At 38.7% G+C, this 27,810-nt stretch overlaps 3 protein-coding genes across 6 annotated transcripts; 2 read left to right on the top strand and 1 right to left on the bottom strand.

Moving 5' to 3' along the window:
* Positions 1-147: 147 nt before the first annotated feature.
* Positions 148-23,824, bottom strand: ush1ga (Usher syndrome 1Ga (autosomal recessive)). 3 transcript variants are annotated; one of them, XR_015774894.1, is made up of 8 exons: positions 23,320-23,824; positions 23,170-23,213; positions 21,804-21,862; positions 10,658-10,810; positions 4,675-5,128; positions 2,006-2,802; positions 1,851-1,906; positions 148-1,315 (listed from the first exon to the last, which is right to left on the bottom strand). XR_015774894.1 is itself a non-coding variant. In XM_088069473.1 (7 exons), the coding sequence occupies exons 3-7, from the start codon at positions 21,851-21,853 to the stop codon at positions 1,903-1,905; spliced, it is 1,458 nt and encodes a 485-aa protein (XP_087925599.1). In that variant the 5' UTR covers positions 21,854-21,862; positions 23,170-23,213; positions 23,320-23,824; the 3' UTR covers positions 148-1,902. The 3 variants fall into 3 exon arrangements, 2 of the variants coding, with proteins under 2 accessions (XP_087925599.1, XP_042360587.2); XM_088069473.1 differs by having other exon boundaries at positions 148-1,906; XM_042504653.2 differs by lacking the exons at positions 21,804-21,862; positions 23,170-23,213; positions 23,320-23,824 and having other exon boundaries at positions 148-2,802; positions 10,658-11,025.
* otop2 (otopetrin 2) lies at positions 13,546-18,253 on the top strand. Of its 2 annotated transcripts, XM_088069392.1 has the most exons (7): positions 13,546-13,635; positions 14,119-14,489; positions 14,585-14,721; positions 14,808-14,866; positions 15,659-15,801; positions 16,177-17,042; positions 17,135-18,253. In XM_088069392.1, exons 2-7 carry the CDS (start codon positions 14,120-14,122, stop codon positions 17,303-17,305), a joined length of 1,746 nt encoding a protein of 581 aa, XP_087925518.1. In that variant the 5' UTR covers positions 13,546-13,635; position 14,119; the 3' UTR covers positions 17,306-18,253. The 2 variants fall into 2 exon arrangements, with proteins under 2 accessions (XP_087925518.1, XP_042361720.1); XM_042505786.2 differs by lacking the exon at positions 13,546-13,635 and having other exon boundaries at positions 13,987-14,489.
* A 731-nt stretch (positions 23,825-24,555) lies between the features above and the next one.
* LOC121956815 (Golgi apparatus membrane protein TVP23 homolog B) lies at positions 24,556-27,513 on the top strand. Its single transcript, XM_042505207.2, has 7 exons — positions 24,556-24,653; positions 24,861-24,928; positions 25,008-25,152; positions 25,820-25,909; positions 26,470-26,595; positions 26,693-26,821; positions 26,911-27,513. The coding sequence occupies exons 1-7, from the start codon at positions 24,642-24,644 to the stop codon at positions 26,935-26,937; spliced, it is 597 nt and encodes a 198-aa protein (XP_042361141.2). The 5' UTR covers positions 24,556-24,641; the 3' UTR covers positions 26,938-27,513.
* The last annotated feature ends 297 nt before the right edge of the window (positions 27,514-27,810 follow it).

Here is a 27,810-nt window from a genome sequence, read left to right as displayed (position 1 = left end):
CCGTCTCACACACACAGACACACGCACACCAAAGTCTTAGCAGACGCGTAAAATTATGTCTTTGTAAACAGGTAGCAACGGAGACAGGATGTTCATTGACCTGAAAAAACTATGACTGCAAACAGAGCATATTAGTTACACTACGCATAAGTATGAACTTGATTTATTTATGTGTGCTGTACACTGATGAGTGAGCATTCATCATTCACTTATATCAGGGGTTTGGAAACATTGAGTATTTAAAAATTCTAAAATAGAAACAAAACATTTTCATTCATATCTTAGTGCCAGAGTCCTCAATGTTAGCCATGGTTCTGCTTTATAAGGGCACATCTTATTGAATATTCTGTATATCTCCAATCTATAGCAAGTACAGTAAAAGAATAAGAACAGTAAAATGTATGGAGTCAGTTAAGTAAGTTACAGGATTTAAAACTGTTTCTTTTTATTCAAAATCCACCTAAATGTTAAAAAGTTGACATATTAGACATTAACATGTGCTCCTGTGCAGATTACAATAATAATGATAATAAAAAAAGTGACTCAAGATACAAATAAATGGAAGACAACTATACTGTCAAGACTGATGTGAGTCATATATAAAGGCTTACAAATTTGCTAGTGTTTGAACAAAACATGTAAAATATAGAACTGCAACATGTTATATTGTGTATCATAAAATTATCAAAAGATACTGTGTTTTCAATTAGTTTACAATACTACAGGAATCTCAATGCACAATTGGCCTTCATTACGAGTGAGCCACACTTGGACTGACATGGCTTGCTGTATGTAAACATGCTCAGAGATGAAATATGAGTAAGGAAAAAGATGAGTGGTGAAAATGTTGGTTGAAATTTTTTGATTTATACAAATAATAATATTACAATGAAGTTAAAGGGGCAGTTCACCCCCAAATCAAAAGTACATAATTTGTTGTTTTACCTTTAAATTATGTACTTTCAAAAGTACATAATTTGTTGTTTTACCTTATTTTAGTGCTATTTATTAGTCTAGATTGTTTTGCTGTGAGTTGCTGAATGTAAGAGATACTCGCTGTAGATACGCCTGCCTTCTTTTGAATATAATGGAACTGGATGGCACTTGACTAGCAGTGCTAAAAGTGCCAAAAAATACATTTGTAAAGCTCAACAGCGATGTCTCTTTCTATAAATCATGATCCAGTTACTCAAAATAATCCACAGACCTTGTTTTGAGGAGTTTCATGTATGACTCACTTTCTTTCTTACCTAACTACACCAAGCATCCATATCACCATGCAGAAGGAAGTGTCTCTACTGCCGATATCTCCACTCTGCAACAGACACCAAAACAATCTAGACTGATAAATAGCACTACAGCTAAGAGGAAAAATATGTCTTTTTGATTTTGGGATGAACTCTCCCTCTAAGGGCAAAATTATTCATAACTAAAGACACTTTTAAGCAAATGCACAGGCACGAGCAATGCAGGCACATAAGGCGGTAGGATTCACCCCATAGGGGCAAATACGTTTAGGGGACACAGACCCCACAATCAACTCTCTATTGATACATACAATGAACAGGGCTCTGCACTCTGGTAATTGCCTTTCAGTTTGTTAAACCATGCATTGCAGGGAACTCCAACTGAACCGACATACAGAGATATTTACAGTGATCCTCCTGCGGCCAACAAGACATACTAAAAGAATCCTGTAAAGAACTTGTCTCACACTCATCTATTCTCGCTTGACATTTTCATCTTGACAGTATTCTTTTCTTTGTCTTTACCACTGAACTACCAGGAGAGGTAAATCACTATGTCCTGTCTGTCTATACATGACATTCACTCCACAATGCTCCACTGACCTTTAAGCATGGATGAGCAAACAGCAGGAGGGACCATCTACAACAACTTGTATTATCTGCAGGATGAAATGAAGGCAAGAGAAGAACTGTGTTTGTGACTGAAGAGGGCTGGAGTACAAAGACGGCATTGTATAACTGAAAATCCTATCACTCACAGCTCTGTGTCCTCGATGCAGTCTGGGTCCTCTATGGTCTCTAGTCGTCTCTTACAAGCATCTAAGATCTTTTTCCTCGGTCCTAAGGGGATGTGGATACTCTTAAGGTCGTGGTCAGAGCACAGCAACAGAGCTTCGAGGTCAATCTTCTCCCTTTTGAAGATGGAAAAAAAGTCACTCATGCTCTGCGTAGCAAGGAAGACCTCCAGAGGGCTTGTGTCTGCCTCATCATCATCGTCCAGCCCTAATTCGACTTCATCCCAGGGCAGCTCCTCAATGTTCCTCTCCTGCAAACTGCGTGCACTGCCGATGCTGTCTTCGTCTGCACTCGGGTACTGCTGCAGCCGACTGCGTAAACGCACATTATTACCCGACCTGTCCACACTGCCCTCATCCCGACCACCAAGGTCAAACATCCCCCCACTCACATAGTTCCTCCTGAAGACCATGGTCCCAAGACCAGGCCTGTTGAACAGGGAGTCATGTCCTGAGTCAGTGCTGATCTCAGAGTAGTCCACATCGGGCCCGTGGAGGTCCGGCTCGCTTATGGCACGTGAAATGGCATCGAAATTGTCTCTGGGGAACATGTCACGGACGTTGCGGCGGCCACGATCCTTTGGGTTGACGTACGTCCCTTGTTTGACAAACATGACATCATTACCCAGCTGAAGTCCAGAGAGGGAGCGAACACTCTTTCTCCCGTCCTCGTAGATTTTAAAGGTCCCATCTCCTTGTTTCCTCTTCTCCAGTTTCCTCTGGATCTTGGTCTTCCCTCGGTTTGTGGCATGGAGAGTAGCCTAACAGGACATGAATGAATACAGCAATTAAGCACAATCACAGTGACAGGGTTCAATTTTCAAAACATTACTAGTGACCATTTTTAAACCCTTTGAGATAGATCAATTAATTAGGCCCAACATTGAAATATCTCAACACCTACAGGATGGATCTTCATTAAATTTTCTACAGACGTTCATGGTATATGGACCTGCACATGTATAGCAAAGGATGAATGCTTCGGACTTTGGTGATCAATGACTTTTTCTCTATTTTTGATTATGCTTCAACTGTTGCACAACTATTAACTCGACTGCCTTCATTCACTCTTGTTGTTCATGATTCCAAAATGATGAATTGTAATAATCTGGTAATCCCATCACTTAAGGCCCCAAGACACCAAACTAACATCAGAGAACTAGTGGCAGCCAAGGTGAACGGTTGTGTTACCTCACATTGCCTGTGTCTTAGCCAAAAATTTACAGTTGAACCCACTGCAAAGACTCTAGCCAGTGGTCAGCTAGCAAATATGGTCCTGCGCAAGAGGAAATAACTTCATACCAGGAGATAGCAGTAGTCTTTATTACTCGCTTAAAAAGGGCAACCCCGAGACCAACAGGATGGAATCACGACGTTAGTTAGTCGGTTGGTACATTAACACAACCCAGTGTTGAAAGCACAAAGCATATTTACTGTGCGCTAGTAAACAATAACAAAAACATATACAAACCATTCCTAGTAAAGGGCTCAATGGCTAAAAAAAGAAATGTTTCCTTATATAACAAGTTTGTTTCAGTCTCATGCCCTCTTGACTTTAGTTGCATGTTTACTTTTCTCACTTTCATTTCTCTTTTTGAGCACTGAGCTGAGCTGCCACTCAGAGTGATTTAGTACACAGCGGCTGCACCAGGTCCAATGCCAACGAGGGCCGACTAGTGCCAACAATGCAGGACACACCTCAAAACTATGATGACAGACACTTACCAACAGCCCAACATTGACTGACGGCCATCTGTTGGCTTGGTGTGTCAGAGTCCTGACATCATCAGGCTAAAATTCCCATTTGTCAAATAATTTGCTTCATGACTAAACATTTCAACAAACGTTCCAGCCTCTATTATCATTTGTTTTCGGTGCTAAGCATCAAATGTTAGCATGGGAACATGCTAAACTGAGATGGTTAACATCATAAAAATTATAGTATAGTATAGTATAGTGAAATTATAGTATTATATTATATTAAGTATTATATACTAGTTAAACATAATTCTTTTTTGCATTTGTCACTATGACCATGTTAGCATTTAGCTTAGTCTAGATGGATTTGAAAACTCTTAGTTGGCAACAAAGACTTTATATAAAAATAGATGACATGACAGCTCACAAAAAGTGAAGCCAAAACACTTTGATTGATTGCCCCCTGCAGCATAAGTTTTAAAGCCTGCCTTCTCAATGTTATTGAATGGGACATGGTACAAAGCACAAAGAATAAATATTATGGTTTCTGTCATTTTAGGTGGTTCTTATCAAGCTGACATATGTTCAAATGTTTATTTTTCTGTTGAGTTCGGCCGTAATTAGCTATTTGACGCTATATAAAGTGAGCATGATGTCACGATTGACTCAGGTGGGTATATGGGCGGGAACTCAATACCACGGCTCCACTCGCTGAACACAACTGCGCAGAATGTTTACAAATGACGTCACCAGCGCAAAATTGTTGTGCACGTATCTGGGATATATTGGCTTCATTTCTATTCAGTTGGAGGAAGGGGAAAAATGTCGTCCATCTTTATAAAGCCTACAGTCCATGGGTGGCAACCTGAACCCCACAAAAATGCAAAACAAGCAAACTCTGTCCTTTTAAACATAGACAAATTAAAGCTCCTGACCTGAGAATATGGCACACTGACAGTGGCTGCATTGAAGTTGTGCAGCTTGTGGCTAACAGAGCTGCTGGTGTAACTGGAAAAGCTCATGACATCTGACGCAGACACCTCAGAAGTCTCCTTTTGAAACCTCCGCTCCATGCGTTTGTGATGTTTCTTCTGCATCTTTAAGCACTCTTTGATTCGCCGCTCAGCGTCACGAAATGCCCGATCCTTCATCTTTGTGACCAGCTTTGTGTTGAGGCCTGTCTGCTTTGTAGCGATGGCATCCAGGTAGCGGACGCAATCCATGTGATTTTTTGTAGCGGCCATGTCCAACGGCGTGTGGTAGTCGTTGTCCAGGCACCATATGTTGGCACCGAAAGACACCAGGAAGAAAAGGCAATTGAGGTGACCATTGGCAGCTGCCAGGTGGAGCGGCGTGTTCCCCCATATGTCACACTTGTCAGGGTTTCCTCTGTGGGTCATAAAAAAGATGTTAGATGCAGCATTTTGACATTGTTTCAGATTTACTAAATAAATATTTTCATTTCTTGTTTAGACTGTTTGTAAGGTTATGGATACCGGTTGCCTCTTTGGTCTTCTGTCTAGATGACTCACTCATGAGTAAGCATTCGATTTTTTGATTATGTTTTCAGCACTGACCTGCCATCCGTGTGTTGTTAATAAGGCCTTATTTAATAATTTATAGTCTAAACACCACATTGCGCTCTCTGAACACCAACCATAGATCTTCTATATGCAGCTAATTATATTTCAAACACTCTGAACAATTTGAAAATGGGATGGTTTGGTTTAAATGATCAGTTAAAAGGGACTTAATATGAAATGCAGGGGCCATAAGTGAAATTATAAACATTTACCCTTGGCTGATTGTTCACGACCTTAGGGTTACCTCTGTGTGTGCTGCACTGTTGCTGCCTTGTCTGTAATATGACCACAGGCTTGCCAGCACCACTGCTACACTACCTGTATCCAGTTTCAGGGGAGGCCGAATAGGTTGCGCCTGACTCAAAAAGCACGACTGTGCATGGCTGGTGATGTCATGCTGATTTCCTCGAGTCAGAACATACAGAGTTGCAACTGATTGGAGGATTCGGATAAATAGGAGCAAGATAAATAGACTTTCTCTCTCTTTGTGTCTCTCTCGCTCTTTTTGTTTTGCATCTCCAGTTTATGTTAATTTGTGTGAGGTCTTTTTGTGTCTCTTAGTTGTCATTTTGTCTTCTAGTGGTTGTTTTCTGTCTCTTTTGTTCATTTTGTGTCTCTTTGAGGTCATTTTGTGTTTATTTGTGGTCATTTTATGTCTCTTTGGGGTCATTTTGTGCCCTTTTTGTCTATTTTATGTTGCTTTGAGATCGATGGGGTCACTTGCATCGTTTTTAGTCATTTTGCATGTTTTGTAATCTTTTTTTTTTAGTATTTTCTTCCCTTTTTGTAGTCATTTTGTGTATCTTTGTGCCTGTTTTGGTCCTTTTGTAGTCAATTTATGTCTCTCATTAGTTCCCTTGCATGTCTTTTTGGTATTTTAATGTGCCTTTGGAGCCATTTTGAGTCTCTTTCTGATTTCTACATTTTCATTTAAGTAACATTTTGCCCGTGAGGGCCAGGAGGTCCAAAGCAGGCACGTTCAAAAATCCATCCATTGCTCTTATTGAAATATTTGTTCAAACTAGAATCTCATTAAACATCTTTCGGATAATAACATTCAAATGATATATTCATGTTCTCAAGCTTGTCTGTGACCACTACAACTAAATATTCGTAAAATGATTTGAATTTTGCATTTTCTTTTTCAGTTTGGAGCCATCTGGTTGTATCCCACCCCCTGAAATTACATGTTTACTGAGCTGTCTTGTCTTGTCCCCGTCTTCCCATGCAACCACGTACAGGCTGCTGAATATTTGATACGATGGCTGTGATGCTACCTTCGAAGTGCAAATGTATTATTGATGGATTGCGTTGTAAGGTTTTCACAGGGAATGTGTGTCAGATCTGCCGGACCCGACCTGGACAGCGATTAGCAAAGTCCGACTCTGATTTCAGCCTCCTTGCTCTTTTTTTATTGTATCTGGACAGGATTGGATTTAAACACTCAGAAAGAAAAAGCAATTTTAGGATCAGCATCCGAGTTAACAAACTTAGAGAAATTTGTCTTGGGTGTGCAAGATGGACAGTATGTGGCAAACAGCCCAGAAAGAGACAGTTAAACAATGATCAAACAAAGGAGTTACACTGATAACCCTGTGCTGAAATACATAAAGGAGCATAAAATGCTATAAACTGCTGTCATGAGATAAACAGCAATTAGTCAATTTTTATTTTGAGAAGTAATATTTATCACCCTCAGATTATACAATATGCTTTTTATAGTTAGAGACGACCTCACATGACAGCTTTATGTCTCATAATTTATGTCAGTCCTGATAAAATGCTGACCGCAGCAGTGATAGGTCTGCCTACATATCTCTCCTCTGTCCTTTATCACATTACGGGCTGTGTGCGTCTTCACTTCCTATGACAGCTTGATGTTACTGCAGGCCGCCCAGTGCAATATACTTGCCAAATATAGCACCACATGGCAACTTTCCCATGAACTTGTCAAGCAGTATTCAACTTATCTTCATTATTTCCCTGGGTCTCACACGTTTGGTGCTTCTGTGAAACATTATGGTGGCTATTAATGTTTAATTTTAGTGCCGCATGTCAATCAGGAGTTTATGTGTTCTGCTGTCAATAGAGGCACAGTATGTCCTTGGCAGCTGAATGCCCCCAGAGTCTTGCTTATACTTATTCCGTGGGAAATAGTGAATTCAGCATTATCATGTAGCGGGAGGGCCTTCCTTGCTTTGTTGCCTGTGTATTTTAAGAAAATTGTAAAAAAAAAAAAAAAAAAGTCCTCAAGTGTGATATTTTGCATTCAATGCACTAAACACTGATGAATGATGTCGACTCACTTTTACAGGAAGTCTCTCACCAACTTTACTCAATTAAGCAGATTCATAATGGATCCATTTTTCTGGCTGACAAGCAAACCAGGTCAGCCAGAAATGATGAGGAATGGGCTGTTCATGATGACCAATCACATTTGCACACTTTGGTGAAGCAGGGCCTGCATTTATACCGTGACACAGTCTCCTAAAATTATCATATCTGCTGTTAATTTGATGAAGCATTTTCTTTTGCCTATGATGACATGAAATTAGCAGTTATGTAATGATATGTTATCATGCTACTATCAAAACAAAGCACTGAAAGGTTTCCTTTCACATAACAATTCATGATGAATGAGTTATTATTTGTTTTATATGCCAACATTATTGCTGTAGTTGTCATACTTTTCACTGACAGCAGAGCCTTTGATGGACTGTATTTTCAGTAAAATAATATCTTTATGACTCATCTTATGTGTAGGCCCTTTCTTCATGAAAGGTGCCTCTGTTATCAGTTGACCTTGAGCTGTCATCCTGTTAAATGGCACAGAGGTGTGAAATTTTTACACAGTCAGTGGTCATATGTGGCTTTGAAAATGTCTCCTGCTATGACATATTGCCAATGATCTGTCAGATGATCACAGTTACAAAATTCTGAAAATATCTGGTGAACGTCCAATTAATCATTTTAAGAGCTTTAACTATAACACTTACAAAGCTTGATGTCACTCTCAACTGTGGAAAGTATGATACAAATAACACCCTGTCCCCGAAATGGTAGATTTAGGTCTGCAAACATCATGTGCAGGAATATTTTTATCTATGAAATATAGTCTGTAGTGTCTTGCCCAACATGGAGATTTTTTAGACATGGCAAAACAGCTGAGCTAAATTGTTAATAAACAGATTGTTTGGTTAACCCTTACTGTTCATAATCCATACCTTCACAGTATGGACTAATTTCTAAACCCATATTGAACCACATATCTATTTAGAATGTATCAATAGTCAATCTGACATTAATAAATGGGTGATTAATCCTAAATTAATGTTTCATAGAGCAGGGAGATGGTATTTTTTTAGGTTTTACACAACATGTTTATGGTGGAAAAATATCTACTTTTGCACACTATCATGTTTTCTTTTACCGAAGACATGAAAACATGACAGCCATATTTAAACTAAGAATGGCAAGAACATTCAGGAACTGTGGGGTTTATCATAAAACCATTTATAGCCATTGTAATCATCAAACACACTCGTCGCTGGGTTGGTTAAGCCAAAACACCAGTTGATGACCTCTTAGACAGTAAGTTTTGACACCATAACTTCAATCACTAGGCAGATTCCCCTTACATTTGTGCAGCCATTGCACTAGCCGTCATTATTTCCAACCAAAGGCAACGTAGCGGTGGTAAGCGAGCGATAATGGAGAGGCAAGCCCCCCTTATGTGTGGGAGTGGTCATAATTGCTGGGAGACGATAGTCCACAATTTAACACAGGAATTGTGGATTTAAAACTCCCAGCTGATCCGCTTACAATTGGAGAGTTATGGGATGCAATAAAACCTCCTGTAGCGCCTGCTGCATCACCATTTCCTACTGACAAGGGCTTTTTCGAATCGCCTGAAATACCAACTCATGGGAGTGTAAAAACTTTTTTGCATTTTTAAAAAGTTTCTATTAGGCATATTTTATATTTGCAATTTCAATTTGTGCAATTTAAGGGTTAATGGAAACCCGCCTACTGCAATTGTTTATAGTCTAAAGATGCTTCTTGTGCCAGTGTCAACATCCCCCTTGAAGTCTGTTACTACTGCGCCATAAAAAATATACTCAAACATTTTCCCCCATACCAACATTTTCTCTGATTTGACTCACACTGATCGTACTAAAGCCAATTTCAGTAGATACGGTTTAAAATTTAACTCAGAACAGCGTCAGTGAACAAGTAGGCCTATAGTATAACATTTATTATAAGCTGACATTTTTTAAATATTTTCATTTTTGTGTGGTCACTTAATGGGAAAAGTCAGCAAATTTCAGGCTGAAAGAATGGCATTAGGGTGTTTTACTGTCAAATGTCAAGATGGGTCAAGCCTGACCTTAACATTACCTAAGGGTAAAAAATGTTCCTCTTGGCCAGGAGCAAAGTCCGAGGCTTCTGTGGTGTTAGTATGTCAAGGCCTCTGGTATGTCCAAGTCAGATAATTGCTGGACCAACGGTGACCTACATTTTTAGCAGTGTATTGTTACTTTAGTATCTGGACTTTGTCTGGTTCAACTGCAAAATACCGTCCTTTAAACCTTCCTTAAACCTGATGAAGTTACTTTGAGTTCTTTCAAAAACATGGGGGGTAGGTAACAAACATCTTAATAAGACATGACCCAAAAATTAGCAAAAAAAAAAGTTAAAAACTTACAAAAAAGTATAAAAGTATTTAAAGTATAAAAAAAGTCAAAAACAAAGAAGAAATTAAAAAGTGAGGAAGATGAAAGAAAGTGTATTTTTTTCATATTTCATTTTTCCTTAATATCATTTAAAACACAAAATTATTAAAACTATAAATAAAGTTTTCTGGACATTTTCCCTTGTTTGATTATTATTTTCTAATACTTCTCCTTTTCAAAAAAAAAAAAAATGGTAATTTTCACCTTTTATTAATATTTTTGCAATTTGTGGGACATTCTTGGCTAAGTTGGTCATTGCCTTTTTCTTCCATGTTTCAAAACCATTTTTCTCAAGTTTAAAAGAGTCAAATAGGTTATGAAAGGTGCCTGAATGGAGAACAAGAAAAATGATGTTAATCCAGGTTTCAGAGGGTTAAGTAGTATTTTATCTGATTATTTCTAATAAACTAGGTCATTTCTGATCATTATTTGCCTTTTTCTGCACAATCTGACAATGCAAATTGTTTGTAAGAAAGGAAAATTATGAAAAACTTCACTATTGAACTATTGATCTAACGTGTTTTTAGGAATGAATGAGATGGACACGGTAGTGCGCACACGCCCATACATCGTCAAAGCACCAGTACAGCTTCAGGACTCACCCCCTCCCCACAATCAGCCGTAGAGCCTCCAGGTTGCCGTGATAAGCAGCCCATAGCGTCGGCGTCATTCCATCCTCATCAGGCGCGTTCAGGTCCTTCCGAGTCGCCTCCTTCAATAAGTCCAGGTAGCCGTCCCGGGCTGCCTTGTGGTACCTGTCATTCATGGTGCAGAATTAATCCACCCTGCTCGACTCCATTCCGTTTTATCAACACCTGCACCGCCACCACCATCATCATTGTGCGGCGATGGAGTGGGAGCAGACCGGATACTGTGCCACTTTGCCCGCAGTCGCCCCGCAGCCAGCCAGAGGCTCCAGATCAGCGGAGGAGCGCGTCGGTGGTATCCAGGGACGCTGACATGAACACCGTGCGGGGAACAGTGCTCCCGGTGGCCGAGGTGGTCCAAAACAGACAAACAACAGCCCCCCTAAAAATACACCAAGTTCCTAAATTGCAAGTTTATCTTCGAGAAATAGATGTCGGTAAAATTATTTAATGTTGGCCTCAAAGATCTCAAGCCTGTGCGCATTTGTGGCTCTTAGCAATTACTACTTCAGATTGCATTATATCCTCTGGTATTTTTTATATACAGTTACTAGTTTATCAGGTACATTAAACCAGGGACGTTTCTAGGATTTGAGGACATTGATCAAGCTCTACTTTGATGCTTTTTCAAACACCATAGCACCTTGTTTATTACCCCCCTTTTTAACTTCCCAGACTGAAAATATGAGTTAGTAATTAATATTGAGTAGACAGGACACAGACTATTATTTATTTATTAAAACTAGTACAGGGTCTCTGTGTGCACTGTGTATTTTAAACAGTAATATGTATTTATCATTAATTTATTTGACCACAAACATGATTTTTATCCTTAAATACCCATTCAAAGGCTATTTTATTCATGGGGTTTTATATACATATTGTTTTACATCATTTTTATGTTTTATACCTCTTTTATTTTTTGTTTGGAGTTTTCCCTTTGGTATGAATTCAGTTTCTATCTATCTATCTATCTATCTATCTATCTATCTATCTATCTATCTATCTATCTATCTATCTATCTATCTATCTATCTATCTATCTATCATTTTACCATTGTAAAAATGAATTGGCTAGAGTTGGAAAATAGTTATATCAATGTATGAATTTATGTTACAAGTGGGGAAATGTAATGAAGTATATTAATGAAGGACAAGTTTGAACGGAATGACAAATTACCTATCTGTTATTATGTATTTATTCTTTATTATTATTATTATTATTATTGCCTAAATGTTTAGATCTGGGGCTACTTATAAAACATTTGAGGCTGAAGCCTCGGACGCCCAAGGCTAACACTGCCACTGCACATAACTAAAGCTAGAGTAATCCAATGGAAGAGTCCTGTAGTAAGTCCTACCATCACAAAGGTTAGAATTTTAACTGTTTAGCTAGGAATTGACTCAACTGTATGGTCATTTTGGAGGAGGTAGTTTGTGGTGCTGTTGAATCCATTGCACCTCCTCAGTCTATGCAATAACTATACTGAAAAAGTAATACTTCCATGGATCTTACTTAGTTTGACCTAAATGCTTTACATTTTTTTTATGTTCCGATTATATCTCTAAACATTTTTGGAACCTTTCCTGTATTCTCTCAATCAAATCCTTCACAGCACTGAAGTCACATCAACTTGTCCAGGAAATGATCAGTACAAACATTTCTGGATATGTGAGTATTACTGGAGATGTCTCACACACTGTGACATGCAGGAAAGAGTCAGAGTCAGTCTGGTGACATTGCTTGTCCACGTTCTTTTCAATGAACCATTGTTCTCACTTTAAAACTTCCCATTGCATGTAAGATTTACAGAAACAGTTCTTGTGTACCATGGACTGTTGCAGTGAAAAAGTACCAATGCTCTCAGCCACACCCTGATGAAAAGGGCATACTTAAGCTTAAGCAATAGTCATAATAATAATCAATGCATACTCAAAACAAGTTAGAAAGTGCTTTACATACAATTAAAGATGCAAGTGAAGAGTTAATAAATTTATTAAGATAAATGCAACAAAAGATAATAAAACAAAAGTATCAAAATCAAGTCGAAAATCATGACTTTTTCAAAGTGACTTAAAGGAAGACAATTTGTCAGCGTCTCTGATGTCCTCCTGGAGGCCATTCCACAGATAAATACTGATGTGGATTAAGCGCAATTGCACCAGAGGCACTGGACAGAAGCTCTCAACCAATTGAAACTTCCATAACAATAGGCAGAGATACTGGCCAGGCTTTTAATGCACTACCCCTCGGGTGTTTTGCAGAGATAAGATACAGAAGCAGCACTTCATTGAGCCGTGAATAGCATTAAAGAACTTAAAGTATTCCCTTCGAGCATGCAATCAAAAAAAGATAAGGCGAGTAACATCTGCTCCGCCTATTTAAAGAATTTAGATCATGTTTAGATTCTGAGGTGTAGCTGCATGTGGTCAACTGCAGAAAAACTGGGATGAGTTTCATTGAGACGGCACAGGTCATAAAACCTCTGAAGTACTTATAACTGCAAAAAAGATGATGAGAAAATGGTTAATGTCACATGCAGTTTTGTTTTCCCATAAATATTTATTTTGTGCACACTGTCAAGATGACTAAGACCTACAGCACATGACTGGAATTTTGAAATGTATTGTCTAATATCAAAAAATTGCTGTTTATCTGAAAAGGAACCGGTTTCTTGTATTTTGGAATTCATGAGAAAAGGTTATTCCTGGAAACATCTTTTGAACTTTACATGAATATTTTGTGCAAAACACACTGTGTTTGGTGATAATATGGTGTTGTTCATAACAGATTTATTGACATTTATGACTGTACAGTAAACCACCATGGTTTTGAAGGCATATAAAAGCTGTGACAGCTTAGAGTGCCTCTCAGATCATACTGAATCAAGCAGGCTTATAGGTATCCTGAAACCTTTTCTTCATTATTAGAAGGTCAGTGCTTTGTTGGATTGCTTGATAATTGACAAGAGCTACTTTTACATGACTATATTTCACCTGTCTTGATGTTATACCTGATTTTATCAGTGGAGAGAGAAAGTGTGGATTAATAACCTCAAGAAAATAACAGCTATACCATGTACTGTAAAAAAGTTTGAGGATTCTTTCTCAACACAGCAGCATTAGCATGCATTGTTTGCCACGGGGAGGAAACAAAATCTTTTGTTAAGTACCAACAGGGTGACAATTATGCTGATTTTGTGTTGGTGGAAAGGTTTTGCTTGGGCGGGATCTATTCTTACAGAGAGCCAGTAAGTGGGTGTAGCTGTTAAACCTGTAATGTCTCCATGTCTCATATGAAACCACATCCAGCAAACAACTCAGATGTGAGTGGGGCTTAGAGAGAGGAAGGATGTGTTTGAACACGGGCTATCCGTGCAACTGTCTGACTGATGGCAATCCCTGTGAACCATGCAGGATGACGGCCAAAGACAAGGAGACCGAGGAGGCCCACCTGTCCAGCAACATCAATGTGCCAAATCAAGCAGAGAGCATATGTGAATCCAACCTGAACATCCCCTCTCATTCTGTCGGGAAGGAGCGAGGCCGAAACTGGGGATGGATGCTGTCTGGGATCATCTGTGTAAACATTCTGATCCTGGGCACTGCCCTGGTCAGCGGCAGCGCCTACAACAATGTAAAGATCAGCAGCTCTGACGTGCAGATTTTTCTCATCATCCTCCTCCTCACCACATCCATCTGGATGCTTTATTATGTCATCTACACAGCCAGGAAAGAAGATGCCGTTGTTTATAAGGATAGCCATGCTGGACCTGTGTGGCTCAGGGGTAAGCGAAGAGAAAAAGTTTAGAATTTAGGTTTTTTTTTTTAATAACAAAGATTTTTTTGAAAAGTTTCATGATTTTGATTCTTGCTCCTGCAGCTGGACTTGTGCTATTCGGGCTGCTCAGTATTCTCATGGACATTTTCAAGATAGCCAGCTACGTGGGCTACCTCCACTGTGACTCTGCTGTTAAGGTTGCATTCCCTGTGGTGCAACTTGTTTTCATAATTGTGCAGGTAAAAATACCTATTACAGACATTTTAAGCAAATAATTGTCTTTTTGAATGTAAAATATTCATATATTTGTGCATTCCTTTTGCAGACATACTTTTTGTGGTTCCACGCCAAGGACTGCGTGCAGCTACAAAGGAACATTACACGGTAGGTGATAAATGGATTTTCTTTTCATCGTTCACTGTCTTTGTAAACGTGCGTTCCCCGAGGACACCTATTTGATACCTAAATTTTAACCCTTCCCTCCCGACATGGGAGTGTTTTTTTAGACTGTAGGTGCTATAGTACTCACTGCAAAAATCAGAAATGTCTCCTCATTTGCAGACTTTAAAAAATGCAGTTATTATATTATTTGTTTCACAATTAACTGAAATAGTACTGCAACTAAAATATAATTTCATTACCAATCTGCAGATTATTTTCTTGATTGGTCAATGAATCATCTAGTTAATGAAATTTCAGATAAAAAAAGGGTTGGTTGGGCCTTTTGCATGTCTGTTCCCAGGGGCCCATTGTCTCACAATCCACCTATGGGTCAAAGAACAAGTTGACATGTTCTAATAGTGAAAACCTGAGTTATTCAATTTACTAATATATAGGACTATGAAAAAAAGGTTTTCACATTATATTCAATATATTAAAAGTCATGCATGCTTAAAGAACTTTTATCTATTACCACAATTATTTCATGTTATTGTTCTTTCAATTAAGTAATTGATTAGTTGTTTTAGCTTACAACTTAACACCAGTTCCATTAGTTCCACCATTAGATTAAAAGCAAGGCTGTTATTACTTGGTGGATGCTGATTTTAAATGTGGCACTCAAAAATATATTAAATCTGACATTAAGGCAGATTATTTAAGATTCATTGTCATTGTTTTACTTCATGATGTCTCTGATCATTAATTATTTTGCTTCTCTCTGGTCTTATTATTTAGCTGTGGCTTGATGCTCACCCTCTCCACCAATCTCGTTTTGTGGATGACTGCGGTCACAGAGGAGTCCGTTCACCAAACAATTCTTCCTGAATATCCAGGCAACGACACTAAAGCCCATGGAAGGAAAATGTACACAATGAAAGGTAATCAAAGCATATAGCAATCAGTTAAATAACATCCAATTAGGGTTGCAACAGTATGACAATCTCATTGCAATTTCAGAAAAAAATCCCAGTTTCAAAGTTTTAAGGTGTACTGTATTATACAATTATCATTATCAGTCACCCATAAAGAAATGAAAACTAAAACTTGACACCATTATTTAAATGTAAATATGTGTACAAGTCTGACATGTAGTCGAGGAGAAAAGGATTCTTCATCTGGTTACAATATTTTTTAATACTGTAGGAGAGCAAATGTACATGGTATGATAACCAATGATTTTTTATACAGTATATCTCTTCAATTCAACACAAAACTTATCACATTGTTTACCTGTGCTCTGTCATGTCTTACAGCTGGTTATGGAGATGATAAGTGCAAGTGCAGCCACACTTCATGCAGCATCTTCAAAGAGGCATACTTTTACTTGTACCCCTTTAACATTGAGTACAGTCTCTTTGCCTCCGCCATGGCCTACGTCATGTGGAAAAACGTGGGCAGATTTACAGAGGAACACGCACCCCACAAGCTCAAGTTCCGTATGAAGGATGTATTTTTCGGCCCTGTGGCGGGAATTCTCTTAGTGGTGGCAGGTCTGGCAACCTTCATCGTATACGAGATTGAAGTGATGAACGACGACAGCGACGATGACCAAAAAGACCGCGCAGTGATGATGCACTTTGTCATGAATATAGTAATAGTGACCCTGATGTCTGTGTCCACTGTGATTGGCTGTGCCATCTACAAGGTGGACCACAGGGAGCACGTATCCGAGAAAAACCCCACGCGCAGCCTGGATGTGGGGCTGCTGGTGGGAGCCTCACTCGGGCAGTTCATCATCAGCTACTTTACCATTGTTGCCATGGCAGCAACTGGAGCCAAAGGCCACCTGAACAGGCTCAACCTGGCCTGGGCGGTTTTGATGGTGATCCAACTCGGCCTGCAGAACTTTTTTATCATTGAAGGTCTACATCGGGAGCCCTTCCACGAGGTGCACCACATGGACCCCGTGGAACCGGTCATTGTGGTTGCAAATCCATACGTGCTGCAGCCAAGCAAAGATCTAAGCAACCTCGAGGGATCAGACATGGATGCAAAGTCCAGCCCAGTACTCAAAGCACACAACCAGCATGGCCATGCGGCCGAGCACAGGCCCAAACTGACATGGAAGAGACGGGTGCTGAAGGAGGTCTGCGCGTTTCTGGTGATGGGCAACATAATAGTGAGTTCAACTCTCACACTTCACACTTCCAAAGTCACTGTTTAAAAATTCACCCAATACTCAACCTGTTCTTTTTCCCCTTTCTGTCACAGCTGTGGATCATGCCAGCGTTCGGTGCTCGCCCCCAGTTTGACCACGACACAGAAACTGGATTCTACAAATTCAACATGTGGGCTGCGGTTGTGAATGTTGGACTTCCTTTTGGCATCTTTTACCGCATGCATTCAGTTGCCAGCCTGTTTGAGGTTTTTCTGATGTCATAGCGCTGCTGGAGTGTAAGATGTGTACAACCAACTGTTTTGACATTATAAAGCTGTTTTGTATAAATCGTAGTTTGTTTTGATGATGCTTTGTTATTTCTCCATAAAATTGTGAAGCAGATGTTGACTAACGAATATCATCACTTTGTCACATGACGTGTCTTGTGATTGTATAGCCTGTATAGTATGTGACAATGTAAATGTATTCAAAATGCTATTTTCAGATGTCGAAAACAAATGAATCACGGAGCTAATCTTGTAGGACTCGTTTTATACTTCAGCCTCTTTACACACAAAATAAAGCCAAGCAATGCAATAAGCTGAAAATAATTATGTCACCATAAAGACATCATTAATATCATAATTTTTTACTTGAGTTCTCACAGCTGCAGGACTTAACCTGATGCAAAAAATATAGTAAAGATATTTTTAAAGACCAAATTCTGAAGGCAGCTACAGTTAGCTAGCATCTATTTTAAAACAGATGTTTAATAGAGCTCAACTAACAAGTCAACTGACTGACTAGTCAACAGACAGCATGTTATTTGCCATTTTGATAAATAATTTATGTTCTTTTCAAGCTAAAATACCAAACATTTTGTTGTTTTACTTTCTCAGTTCTCACAGTTTAGGAAATTGTAATGGGCATTTTTCAAAATTTTTGAAAATGTGTAGACCAAATGATAAGAATTACTAGCTTAATTGATGATGGAAATACTTGTTCACTGAGGCCCTAATGATCTTTTTTGGAACTTCATCAATGTATTGCATACTGTTCTGAAAAGGGCTTCCTGTTGAAAATCTAGATTTGTTACCTTATTGTTGCTACCTGGACTGTGGACATCAAAATACTAGTTTATGTTGTTTTAATCAAACTATATTTAGTTAGATAACAAATTTTGTTATAAAGGAGAAATGGAAAATGTAAAAAAATAAAAAAAGTTTATGGAATACGTGCAATTTGGGTGATATTTTGTGTGTGCTGTTGAGATTCTTTATGGTGTATGTTGCTTGTTTTGTTTATTTTTCTCTTTTTCTTTTGCACTGGAACTGTACTACCATGATGTACCAAAACAAAGTATGTATCAATATAAGTATCTGAGTTATTTTATACAAAATACAAGAAATAAAAAATAAAACCTATGCCATGAGTCAATTAACTAAATGCATGAAGAGATCCTCCTAAAGCTTTTGGATAAGATTACAATAATGATAATCAATTTACAGTTTATGGTCCAAATCTGGCCCACACTAGAGCTTGGCAACCAATATCATCACGAAGAGCATTTTGAGTGTTGTTTGGGTCGGAACTGGTTGGAACCACCATATTGTGTGGTCTTCCAGCAAACCAATCGGTAATTTTATCGGAGAAGTAGATCCCTATGAAATACCCAAAGAAGACTGCTTTCGTGACCCGGACGCCTTGCCTCCCCTTACATTCCCAGACATTTTTAGTTATCTTGTGTGTGGCGTTAGTGCCTACATTGCATCTCAGTTTCCACATTTTAAATCTTTAGAGGACCACATTCAGTTTACTAATGGCTGGGTACATGACCTGGAAATGTATAAAAGTCCAAACTGTATCAGTGAATGCTACTCTACGCCAGCTATAAGGAGTCGAAAAGGAAAACTCCACCAGCCAACTTTGAGGACTTGTCACCACTACTTGATACAATGCTGCAGCATAGCAAGGCTGTTGTTTTGTCAGGGATGGAGGATAGGGTCAGGCCTAAGAGAATTCCTGACATGATGCCAAACAGCACAGGTGACAGGAACCAGGATGTCACTTTGGATTGCAAAAGACATTTAAAAGATAATTGATAAATGAACTCTGAGATGCACTTTTATTTCATATTTAGTAACTTTTGTAAAAAAAAAAAAAAACTTGTCATATATGCTGAAAGTATCACTTCATCCTTGCAGCAGTACATGAGACAGATAATCTGAGGAAAAAATCTTGTTCCTGTTGCTCCTCCTAGGGATCATAATGGCATTTGCAAGAATACACTTCATTTGAAGCATTAAGATGTACAACATGACAGCTCCTTAAAAATGTCCATAACATCTCAATGTATCCTTGGTGGCTGGCTGCAGAATAGGTACCCCCTTGTTTGACAGTTTGATTGGTTGGTATTGTTCAGGCTCGGTGGATTGTTGCAAATGCCATTAAAGCGGTAGGAGGAGTTTGAGAAACATGATTTTTTTCATGTACTATGATCAGCATATAGTGTCACATCATCGAAGACAAATCTATATATATATCTATATATCTATATATATATCTATATATATATATATATATATATATATATATATATATATAAAACCAGCACATGAGAATAGAGTTCTATTAAAAAAAGCTTTATTAAGCATGAAAAATAGCCACAAAACAGCATTTTAAATGTATAAACCTTTCAAAAAGGCCAAGGAAATGCTCCATTTCCATCAGTGTCCTGTAACAGATGAAAAAAGTGATTAGTTGTCTTGCTTAGAAATATGAAATTATAAATTGGTGGGGAAATAAAACTGTCTGGTCACTCACTCCCACAGCTGCTTGACAACATATTTCTTCTGTGTGAACTGATCCTTGTTCGCCACCAGCAGGTGAATGATTCTCCTTGTGTTGTTACAACAGAATGTAAACATTAGTGTCCATTCATAAAGCTGCTGCTTGTTTTCATTTTTAGCTGGCGTAAAAATGAAAACAATTAACCGACTCATTATAATGCTAGCCACTAATATTAGCCTAATTGACGTTATTATAGTGGCAGATATGATCACAGGACAGAACTTAACCATAACCAGTCAAAATATGTTAACACATTATTCCAAAGTACCGTTAATCACACCCATAGAAATTACCGCCTGCAGTTGCAGTTGTAGTTGTTGCTCATTTCTTTTGTGGCGGTCGTTTCCTTCTCCTACCTTTTCCTCTTTGTTGTTGTTCTTTCCAACGTGGTGGTTTTTTATCTCCTCCTCCTCATATTATGACATCATTCCTTGCTTTGTGGTAGTCTTCTCCTGCTCCTCCTACCTCCTCTGCCGTTCCTTCTCTGTGGTGGTCTTCTTTTCCTCTTCTTCCTTCTTCAGTGTTAATGTTCCATTATACATAGTGGCTTTCATCTCCTTCTTCCTCCTCTTTGTTTTTGGCTCTTCCTCTGTGATGGTCTTCCTCTTTTCCTCCCTCCTTTTCCCTCCTCTTTGGTGTCAATACCTTAACAAATGTGGTCTTGTTCTAATCCTCTATGTCCCCTTCTTGTCATTCATTTCTCCTGTGGTGGTTGTCTCATCCTTTTACCCGTCTCCTCTCTTCATTGTCCTTCATTCCTACATGGTGGTTTTCATCTTCTCCTCCTTCCAGTCCTCCTCCCTCCTCTTTGCTGTTCCCTCCTCTGTTTTGGTTTATTTCTTCTCCTCCTCCACCTTGTCTACCCTCCTCTTTGTTTTCATCAATCCCTCTTGCAGTGTTCTCCTCCTCCTTGTCCTCCTCCATCCTGTTTACCATAATTCCTTCCTCTGTAGTGATCTTCTTATCGCCCTCCTCCTCCTTGTTTCTTCTTTGATTTTGTTCCTTCCCCTGTGGTGGTCTTTATTTTTTCTTCCTTCCCCCCAATGGCACGCCCAGATTTTTTACAATTATTTTTTTTATTCGGGTGGCCCAAGTGGGGCACTGACCAATGCAAGGGTGACATGAAGTACAAGAGAAGTGTACACCAATACCTACTTTAGTTACTAACATTGCAGTGTCCTACATTCTTGTTGTCTCAGCTGGTCTGGTGGTCAGGACTCTTGGTTTACACTCTGCTGGGTACAAACCAGGAGTCCTGACCACCAGGCCATCTGGGACAATAGGAAACTGAGATCTAGTTTTACTTGTACATGGTAAGGCAAGCAGCACAATCTACGAATACAATGAGGCTCTATGATGACAAAACTGTAGATATGAGCCAATCAGAACCCTATTATAAACAGCAAGACCTTGATTCACACAAATCTTCATCTGAACTAAAACTATAGGTCCTTTAAGGCACAGATTAAACGTCTAATGTTATTTGGACCATTTTACATTTTTTCTTTAAAATAAAAACACTTACCCTTTGAGCTAGCTAATTAAGCCAGCTCATCTCCCTGGGCTCACTCATTTACTAACATTCTCTCTATTCCTTCCTCTGTGTTCCACAGTGGAAATTGTGAAATTCGCAAGTTGAAATTGGAAAATTCAAACGATGAAATTGTGAAATTTGCAAGTTGAAATTGTGAAATTCGCAAGTTGAAATTCGGAAGTTGAAATTGTGAAATTTGTAAGTTGAAATTCGCAAGTAGAAATTCGTAAAATCACATGTTGAAATCTTAAGTTGAAATTCGTAAAATCACACGTTGAAATTCGTAAAAATGGATGTGAAACTGATGCAGCGCTTGAAATTTGACTCCCACATTCACTCATCACAAGCAGTCCCGTGTGACACACCTCAGGCAGGGTTTGAGCCTGCATTGAAGCTACCTTTCTATGTTGGCGGTCGATGTCCTTAACCACTGGACTGTCTCAGGCATCAATGAACTCTACAAAGCAGAAGGAAAAAGAAGATGAGACCTTAGATGTAAAAAGTTCCCCTTCATCAACCTGCAAAGAAACAAAGTTTCCTGCACACTTAAGCTGTTGTGGCGTTCTTCAAGTCTGTTCTGAAGGCTCTTTAGGTGGTTCTGAGTTTCGTTGTACTTGTAACTTCTGAGTGTTGAATCAGTTTGGGACAACAGGACACTGAGATCTGGTTGGACTAGCAGCTCTAAAGAGCATGCTGCTTGTCAAATGGTGTGCCACTTTTGATTCAGCAGCATGAGGTGATCCCCTGGCAGCAATATGCCCCCGTGTTTCACCGGCACACACAGTTTCCAAACAGTAGTGTTTGAAAAAAAACCCCAAAAAAACCCAGCGTGGAAGCAGCTATATGCTAGTATAAAAGTTGTTCACTGAAGTACAAGACTGTTCCAGCACTACTGATGTTGCTATGTTTTGGTGTGAGGTTTGCCTCTTTGTGGTGACACTCACTCCAGATATGTGAAAGTTGGCAACCATGGTGGCGAACGGATTAGCGGAATAAAAAATCTATATTGAGAAAAAACAACAAAAATAAAATAACCAACATGGGCAGATAATATCAGCATGGGGCTCTGAGTTTATTTTTTGATTAATTGTCCCCGTTTATTCAATTCTACAAAAAGGGGATTGGACGTTTTTGCGGGTCCGTGAATGCAGCGCAGCAAGCGGAGTTCTTTTCTCCTTTGCAGCTGAATGTCACTCTGAGGTGGATAATTGATCTGTTGATTCAAAGCTGATCAGATTGATAGATGACTGGAGGTATTTGCAGATTTTTGTAAGTGAAAGACAGTTTTAGGCCCAGCAGAATGAACGGTTTTAGTTTCACATTTAATGCGCCTGACGCTCTGCTTCGCGTCTCTGCCTCTCCTACGCTATAAATAACCCAACCGTGTGATGTACAACTGATGTTCACACTTATAGAACACCAAAAGCAACATGACCCCATTATGTCCAACAGGAAATAAATAAATAAAAAAGGCAACACTAACAAAAAATACCACCAACAAATAAAAACTATATGGACACCAGAGATGGGTGCAAACAGTGCCTAACATTGAGCTACCTAAATTAGGCTAAATAAGCCAACCCGACACATGTTGTAGCACCAACAGCAGAATATAATCATCACCAAGACAGACAACACGGAGCTGTTCAAACTTAAAACCTCACTGCAGCAACGCAAACATTAGGGCAAAAAGGAGCAAACGGAGGGACTGTATGCTACACAATGTTGTCTGTAGTTGTTGTCATCTCGAGTTGTTGCACTCACCTGTATGAGTCAGTGAGCTGTCCACGCGAAGTCCTCCATTTGCACTAGAGCGAGAAAAACAATCACATTAAAGAGAAGCAAAATAAGGGACTGTATACAACGTTAGCTGGAGTGGTTGTTGATAAAATCATCTCGGGCTGTTGCACTCACCTGTATGAGTCACTCCGTGAGCTGTGTCCACGAGAAGTCCCCCATTTAGTCTGCGCTTCCTCAAACTTCTCTGCTCGTTCATTTTAATGCATAACGTGAATATAACAGTCCACTGGTCATTTTTGTGCCACTGCGCTCCTCGGCGTTTTCCAAAATGTTGAGCTGAATGCGGTCACATTACGGTTTATTGTCAAAAATAGTAGAAAGTCCTTTGAATGTAAAACCCCCCTAGTCAAAGCTCTGACGGACGCACGAGGGCATTAGCGTGTTAAGCGAGCACCTGCGTCATGTAACGTCGCAGACGTGTTTGACTGTGGTCATTAGCATAAGGTAGACTTTATTAAAATTATGTTGAGGCCCAGTAACGCTAACCATAAACAACGCGGAAGCAAACTGAATTTGTGTCTGTGTCATTGCACGTGCGTTCAAACTGAACAGCGCCTCACCTGGACAGCGCACGAGAGCAGGAGGCCGTAGTAGGAGGCGGTGACAAAAAGCTGCCATCAAGTCCAACAGATTTCTGACTTTTCCGGCAGCCTTCAGTTTGTACAGGAAGCCACAGAAGCACCCACATCCTGTTAGATTCAGTTCCGATTAAGCCAAATCTTATCATATCGTTCATCAGTCTGTTTACAGTCTCCAGTTATTGCATAATGTTTCAAATATTATACAGGTGATCTGTGATTTCTGTTCATGGTTCAGCCTTCATTCACAGGAACTCTGATGTATATCAGCGATATATCATTTTGCTGCTGTATTTAAATCCGCTGAGCGCATCTGTCACCCCAAAACTACATCAATAAATCAAAACCATCATAACAGCTCTCAGTGCAGTTCAGTCAGACAGTCCTATGGTCAGGGCTTCACATGTGTACACATCATTTTATCTCTCTCTCTCTCTCTTTATATATATATATATATATATATATATATATATATATATATATATATATATATATATATATATATATCAAAATATAACTTGGAGAAAAGTGGAGAAAAGTGTCACATGAGATTCAGGCAATTAATTCATAGCTTAACTGATATGTTACATATAGTTAATGTTTATCTATAAACTGTTCCCTGACGTCTTGTCATTTTGCAAAAGGGACCAACGGGCAGAGCAAGATGAGTACCCCCTCGCTTACCAGCTTGAAATAAAAACCATTTATCACATGCGACATAATTTAATATTCATTTGTGCTAGATATGTCACGCTTACCTTTGAGTCAGGCACATTTAAAGCCACTTGTCTTTGGGGTCCTTAGCACACGGTTTTGTTTACAACCACGTCATCAGGAAATACACCCGGAAGAGTCAATATGCAGAGACAGGTGAAAGATCCTAAATTTTGATTTTTGTGATTACTTAGAGACATATTTGTCTTTGAGTTGAGTTTAATTTATCCGAATCTATATTTTACACCTTATGATTTATACATTGTCGGATTGAAATGTCAAACTAAGCCGTAGAAGCAGAGTTTTTTTTGGGGGGGCAGAATAGCATTAGCATTAACCGGCTAACGTTGTTTATATTTTCAGGACTCCCAAGATGCGCCTCTTTTTGGTGATGATGACGGTAACACGGGGCTAAGAAAGTCCAAAATTAGGTACTTCTTTGGTTATAGCTTATTGTTTTTGTAACTTCCCCGTTCTGACCAAATATAAAGTATAAAATCTGTGTTTCAGACATCCGCTGGCCTCATTCTTCCATCTCTTCTTCCGAACAAGTGCCATCTTGGTGTATTTACTGTGCGACATGTTCAGCAGTCGTTTTATCGCCTGTATGGTCACCATCATCCTCCTGCTGTCATGTGACTTCTGGACCGTCAAGGTGAGCTGTGGAGTTAAAGATCTGTGTCAAGCTTCAGTTTGATACAAAACACATTGTTTGTGCTACATATAGTGCTACAACTGGAAATGACTTTTTATTACAAATCATTTTCTTGATTTAACAATCATTTAGTTTTAAAAATGTCTGTAATCTGTAAACTGGTGGAGTTGGGCAGAAGAATCAATGTGAAAGTGTCACTTTGGGATATTATGACAAGATCGTTCACTGATTTTAATCACATTTGGTGAAGAAAAGCATCAAATCCTCTCATTAAAAAAAAGCTGTTACAAGAAAATGTTTGCTATTTTTGCCTTAAAGGTGACAGAAATGATTAATTGAATATTGCATATTAATTTTCTAATCATTTATACAATAGTTACATGCTATTTATTGTTTTGTATTGTATTTTTTTGTATTTATTGGTATTTCATATTGTAATTTGTATTGTGCAATATGCATATGGTTTTTATAGTGTAAGGAAACTGCACTGGTAACTTAATAAAATGTCATTGTGTATTTCATACTGTATTTATTATTGTGCAATTAGTGGTTAAATCTGGTACAACAATGTTTTTATTTCCTGGAAATGATCACTGTCATTGCACGCTCTCCTTTTTATAAATTAAATAAACTAATTGAACCAAAACATTATCTTTTGTTCATCCAGAATGTATCTGGCAGATTGCTGGTCGGCCTTCGTTGGTGGAATCAAGTGGATGAAAATGGAAAGAGTCAGTGGGTATTTGAGTCAAGGACGGTAAGCAGACGCTCATCAGATATAGTCATAAAAGCCCGGCAGGCATTTGCATCGAGCTCTTTTCAGCTCAAGATAAAAGAATAATGGTACTCTTAACAAAGGTTTCTCACGTGAAAGACACATTTGGAAAAAAAACATCCTTTGTTAGCAAAACAGCCTCATCACATTTCCTGCTTCACAAGAATGTGACCTTGGCAGTGAGCAATGGCGGCTTCATGGCGAGTAACAGAGATCTCAGTAAATGCAGGGTTGTTCGAAGTAGCACAGAGGTGACTGCATTCCTGTATGTGCATCTACAATTACACAAGGTGAGCGCACCTCGCAGCGTTTTTTTTAAGTGCCAGTCTAACATGGGTTAATCCTTTTTACAGTGTAATGTAGATGCGTGACCTTATTGGACAATATAAGATAGTGTAACATAAAACAGCGGCATTGTCCTCTCGTAGAAATATCATACGACACAATGGGGACATTGGACATGAATTTTCAATGCCTATAACTTTTATTTCGGATTTTTATTCAAAAGCTTGAAATTAAATCTTGTTTACTTTTCTTAACAGAAAAACAGTCAGAGCACAACGTCCACCGCTGAGTCACAGATCTTCTGGCTCGGGCTCATCGTGTGCCCCATGTTCTGGGTTGTTTTCGTGTTCAGCACCATCGTCTCTCTCAAGATCAAATGGCTGGTTAGTTCAGAGTTTTTGATAGTGACTGTTTATCTGATTAACATCTAATTAGCTGCTGATTGTTGGGTCATGTCTCGTTCGTGGTTGTACCCTGCAGGCTGTTGTAGTTATGGGCTTGGTTTTACAATGGGCCAACCTGTACGGCTATGTGCGATGCAAGGTGGGCGGGAAGTCCAACCTGAGGAGCATGGCAAAAAACTATCTCGGTGTCCACATTTTTAAGCAGGTATGTAAAAATAAATCATACTTCCCTCCTTACATTTTGTCTTAATGACATCATTTATTAAGTTCTCCTTTTTTTTTTAAAAACTAAAGGCAATGAAGAAAAACGAGGATCCTTGAAGTTAAAGAGGACGAGTGACGATCTGCATTGTGATGGGACACATTATATTTACTTGATTCCTGTTGATCTTTTCTGAGGGTTTGTGATGTTTTTTTTTTTTTAATTTCATTTGTGTTTTTGATATGTGCTGTTTCTCCTGAGTTCATTGTCTAAGAGTAAAACTCTTCTAATAATTAAGATAAAATACAAAATAGTTGATTTTGAGATTAATTTAACATTTAACAATAATTTTAACATTAAAAAAGAGGTTTTATTTAAACATTAAACTTTTGTGACATCCTGTGCCCTATGGGCAGCATCTCTGAATGTACTGTATACTGTTGTGAAAAGGGCTGTTGGGAATAATATATATATCTGTTATCTTATTGTGCCTACTATTTAAACCTGCATGGAATTTTAATCTAATTTTATTTAATTAAAATGGTATGGTTGTGAGAATTTTATAAAGTTTTGTATTAAGTGCCATTTGGGTGTGACTTTGTATAAAAATTGTTGTTTGCCTCAGAAGTTTCTGGGAAATAAATGAATAAACACAACAATAAATGTATAGCCATCATTTCTGGCTGCAAATGTCAGTTGACTCACTACTCCTGTGATAGTGTTTTCTTAACTGTATATTAAACTGTGATTCTAAAGGAGTATAAAACTGGGGTGTTCTGGTAAAACATTACATTTTCTTAAAATTATGTTATTAAAAAACAATATACTCACCTCTTATTAGCTGCCCTTCAGAATCTTCATCTTAATTGTGAACACAGACAGAGCTGTAAATTATTCATATCTAGCTGGAGCCCTCTTGGTGGAAATTTCATCAGTAACTGTGGAGACAAATCAAGTGCAGTGGGTCACCAGTCTCTCTGCAGTGAATGATT

The sequence above is a fragment of the Plectropomus leopardus genome, chromosome 18, assembly GCF_026936395.1.
Source record: "Plectropomus leopardus strain MGB_pleo_1.0 chromosome 18, ASM2693639v1, whole genome shotgun sequence".
NCBI classification, from domain to species: domain Eukaryota; kingdom Metazoa; phylum Chordata; class Actinopteri; order Perciformes; family Serranidae; genus Plectropomus; species Plectropomus leopardus.
The sequence above is the reverse complement of the archived record's forward strand: the minus strand, read 5'-3'. Positions and strand labels throughout refer to the sequence as shown.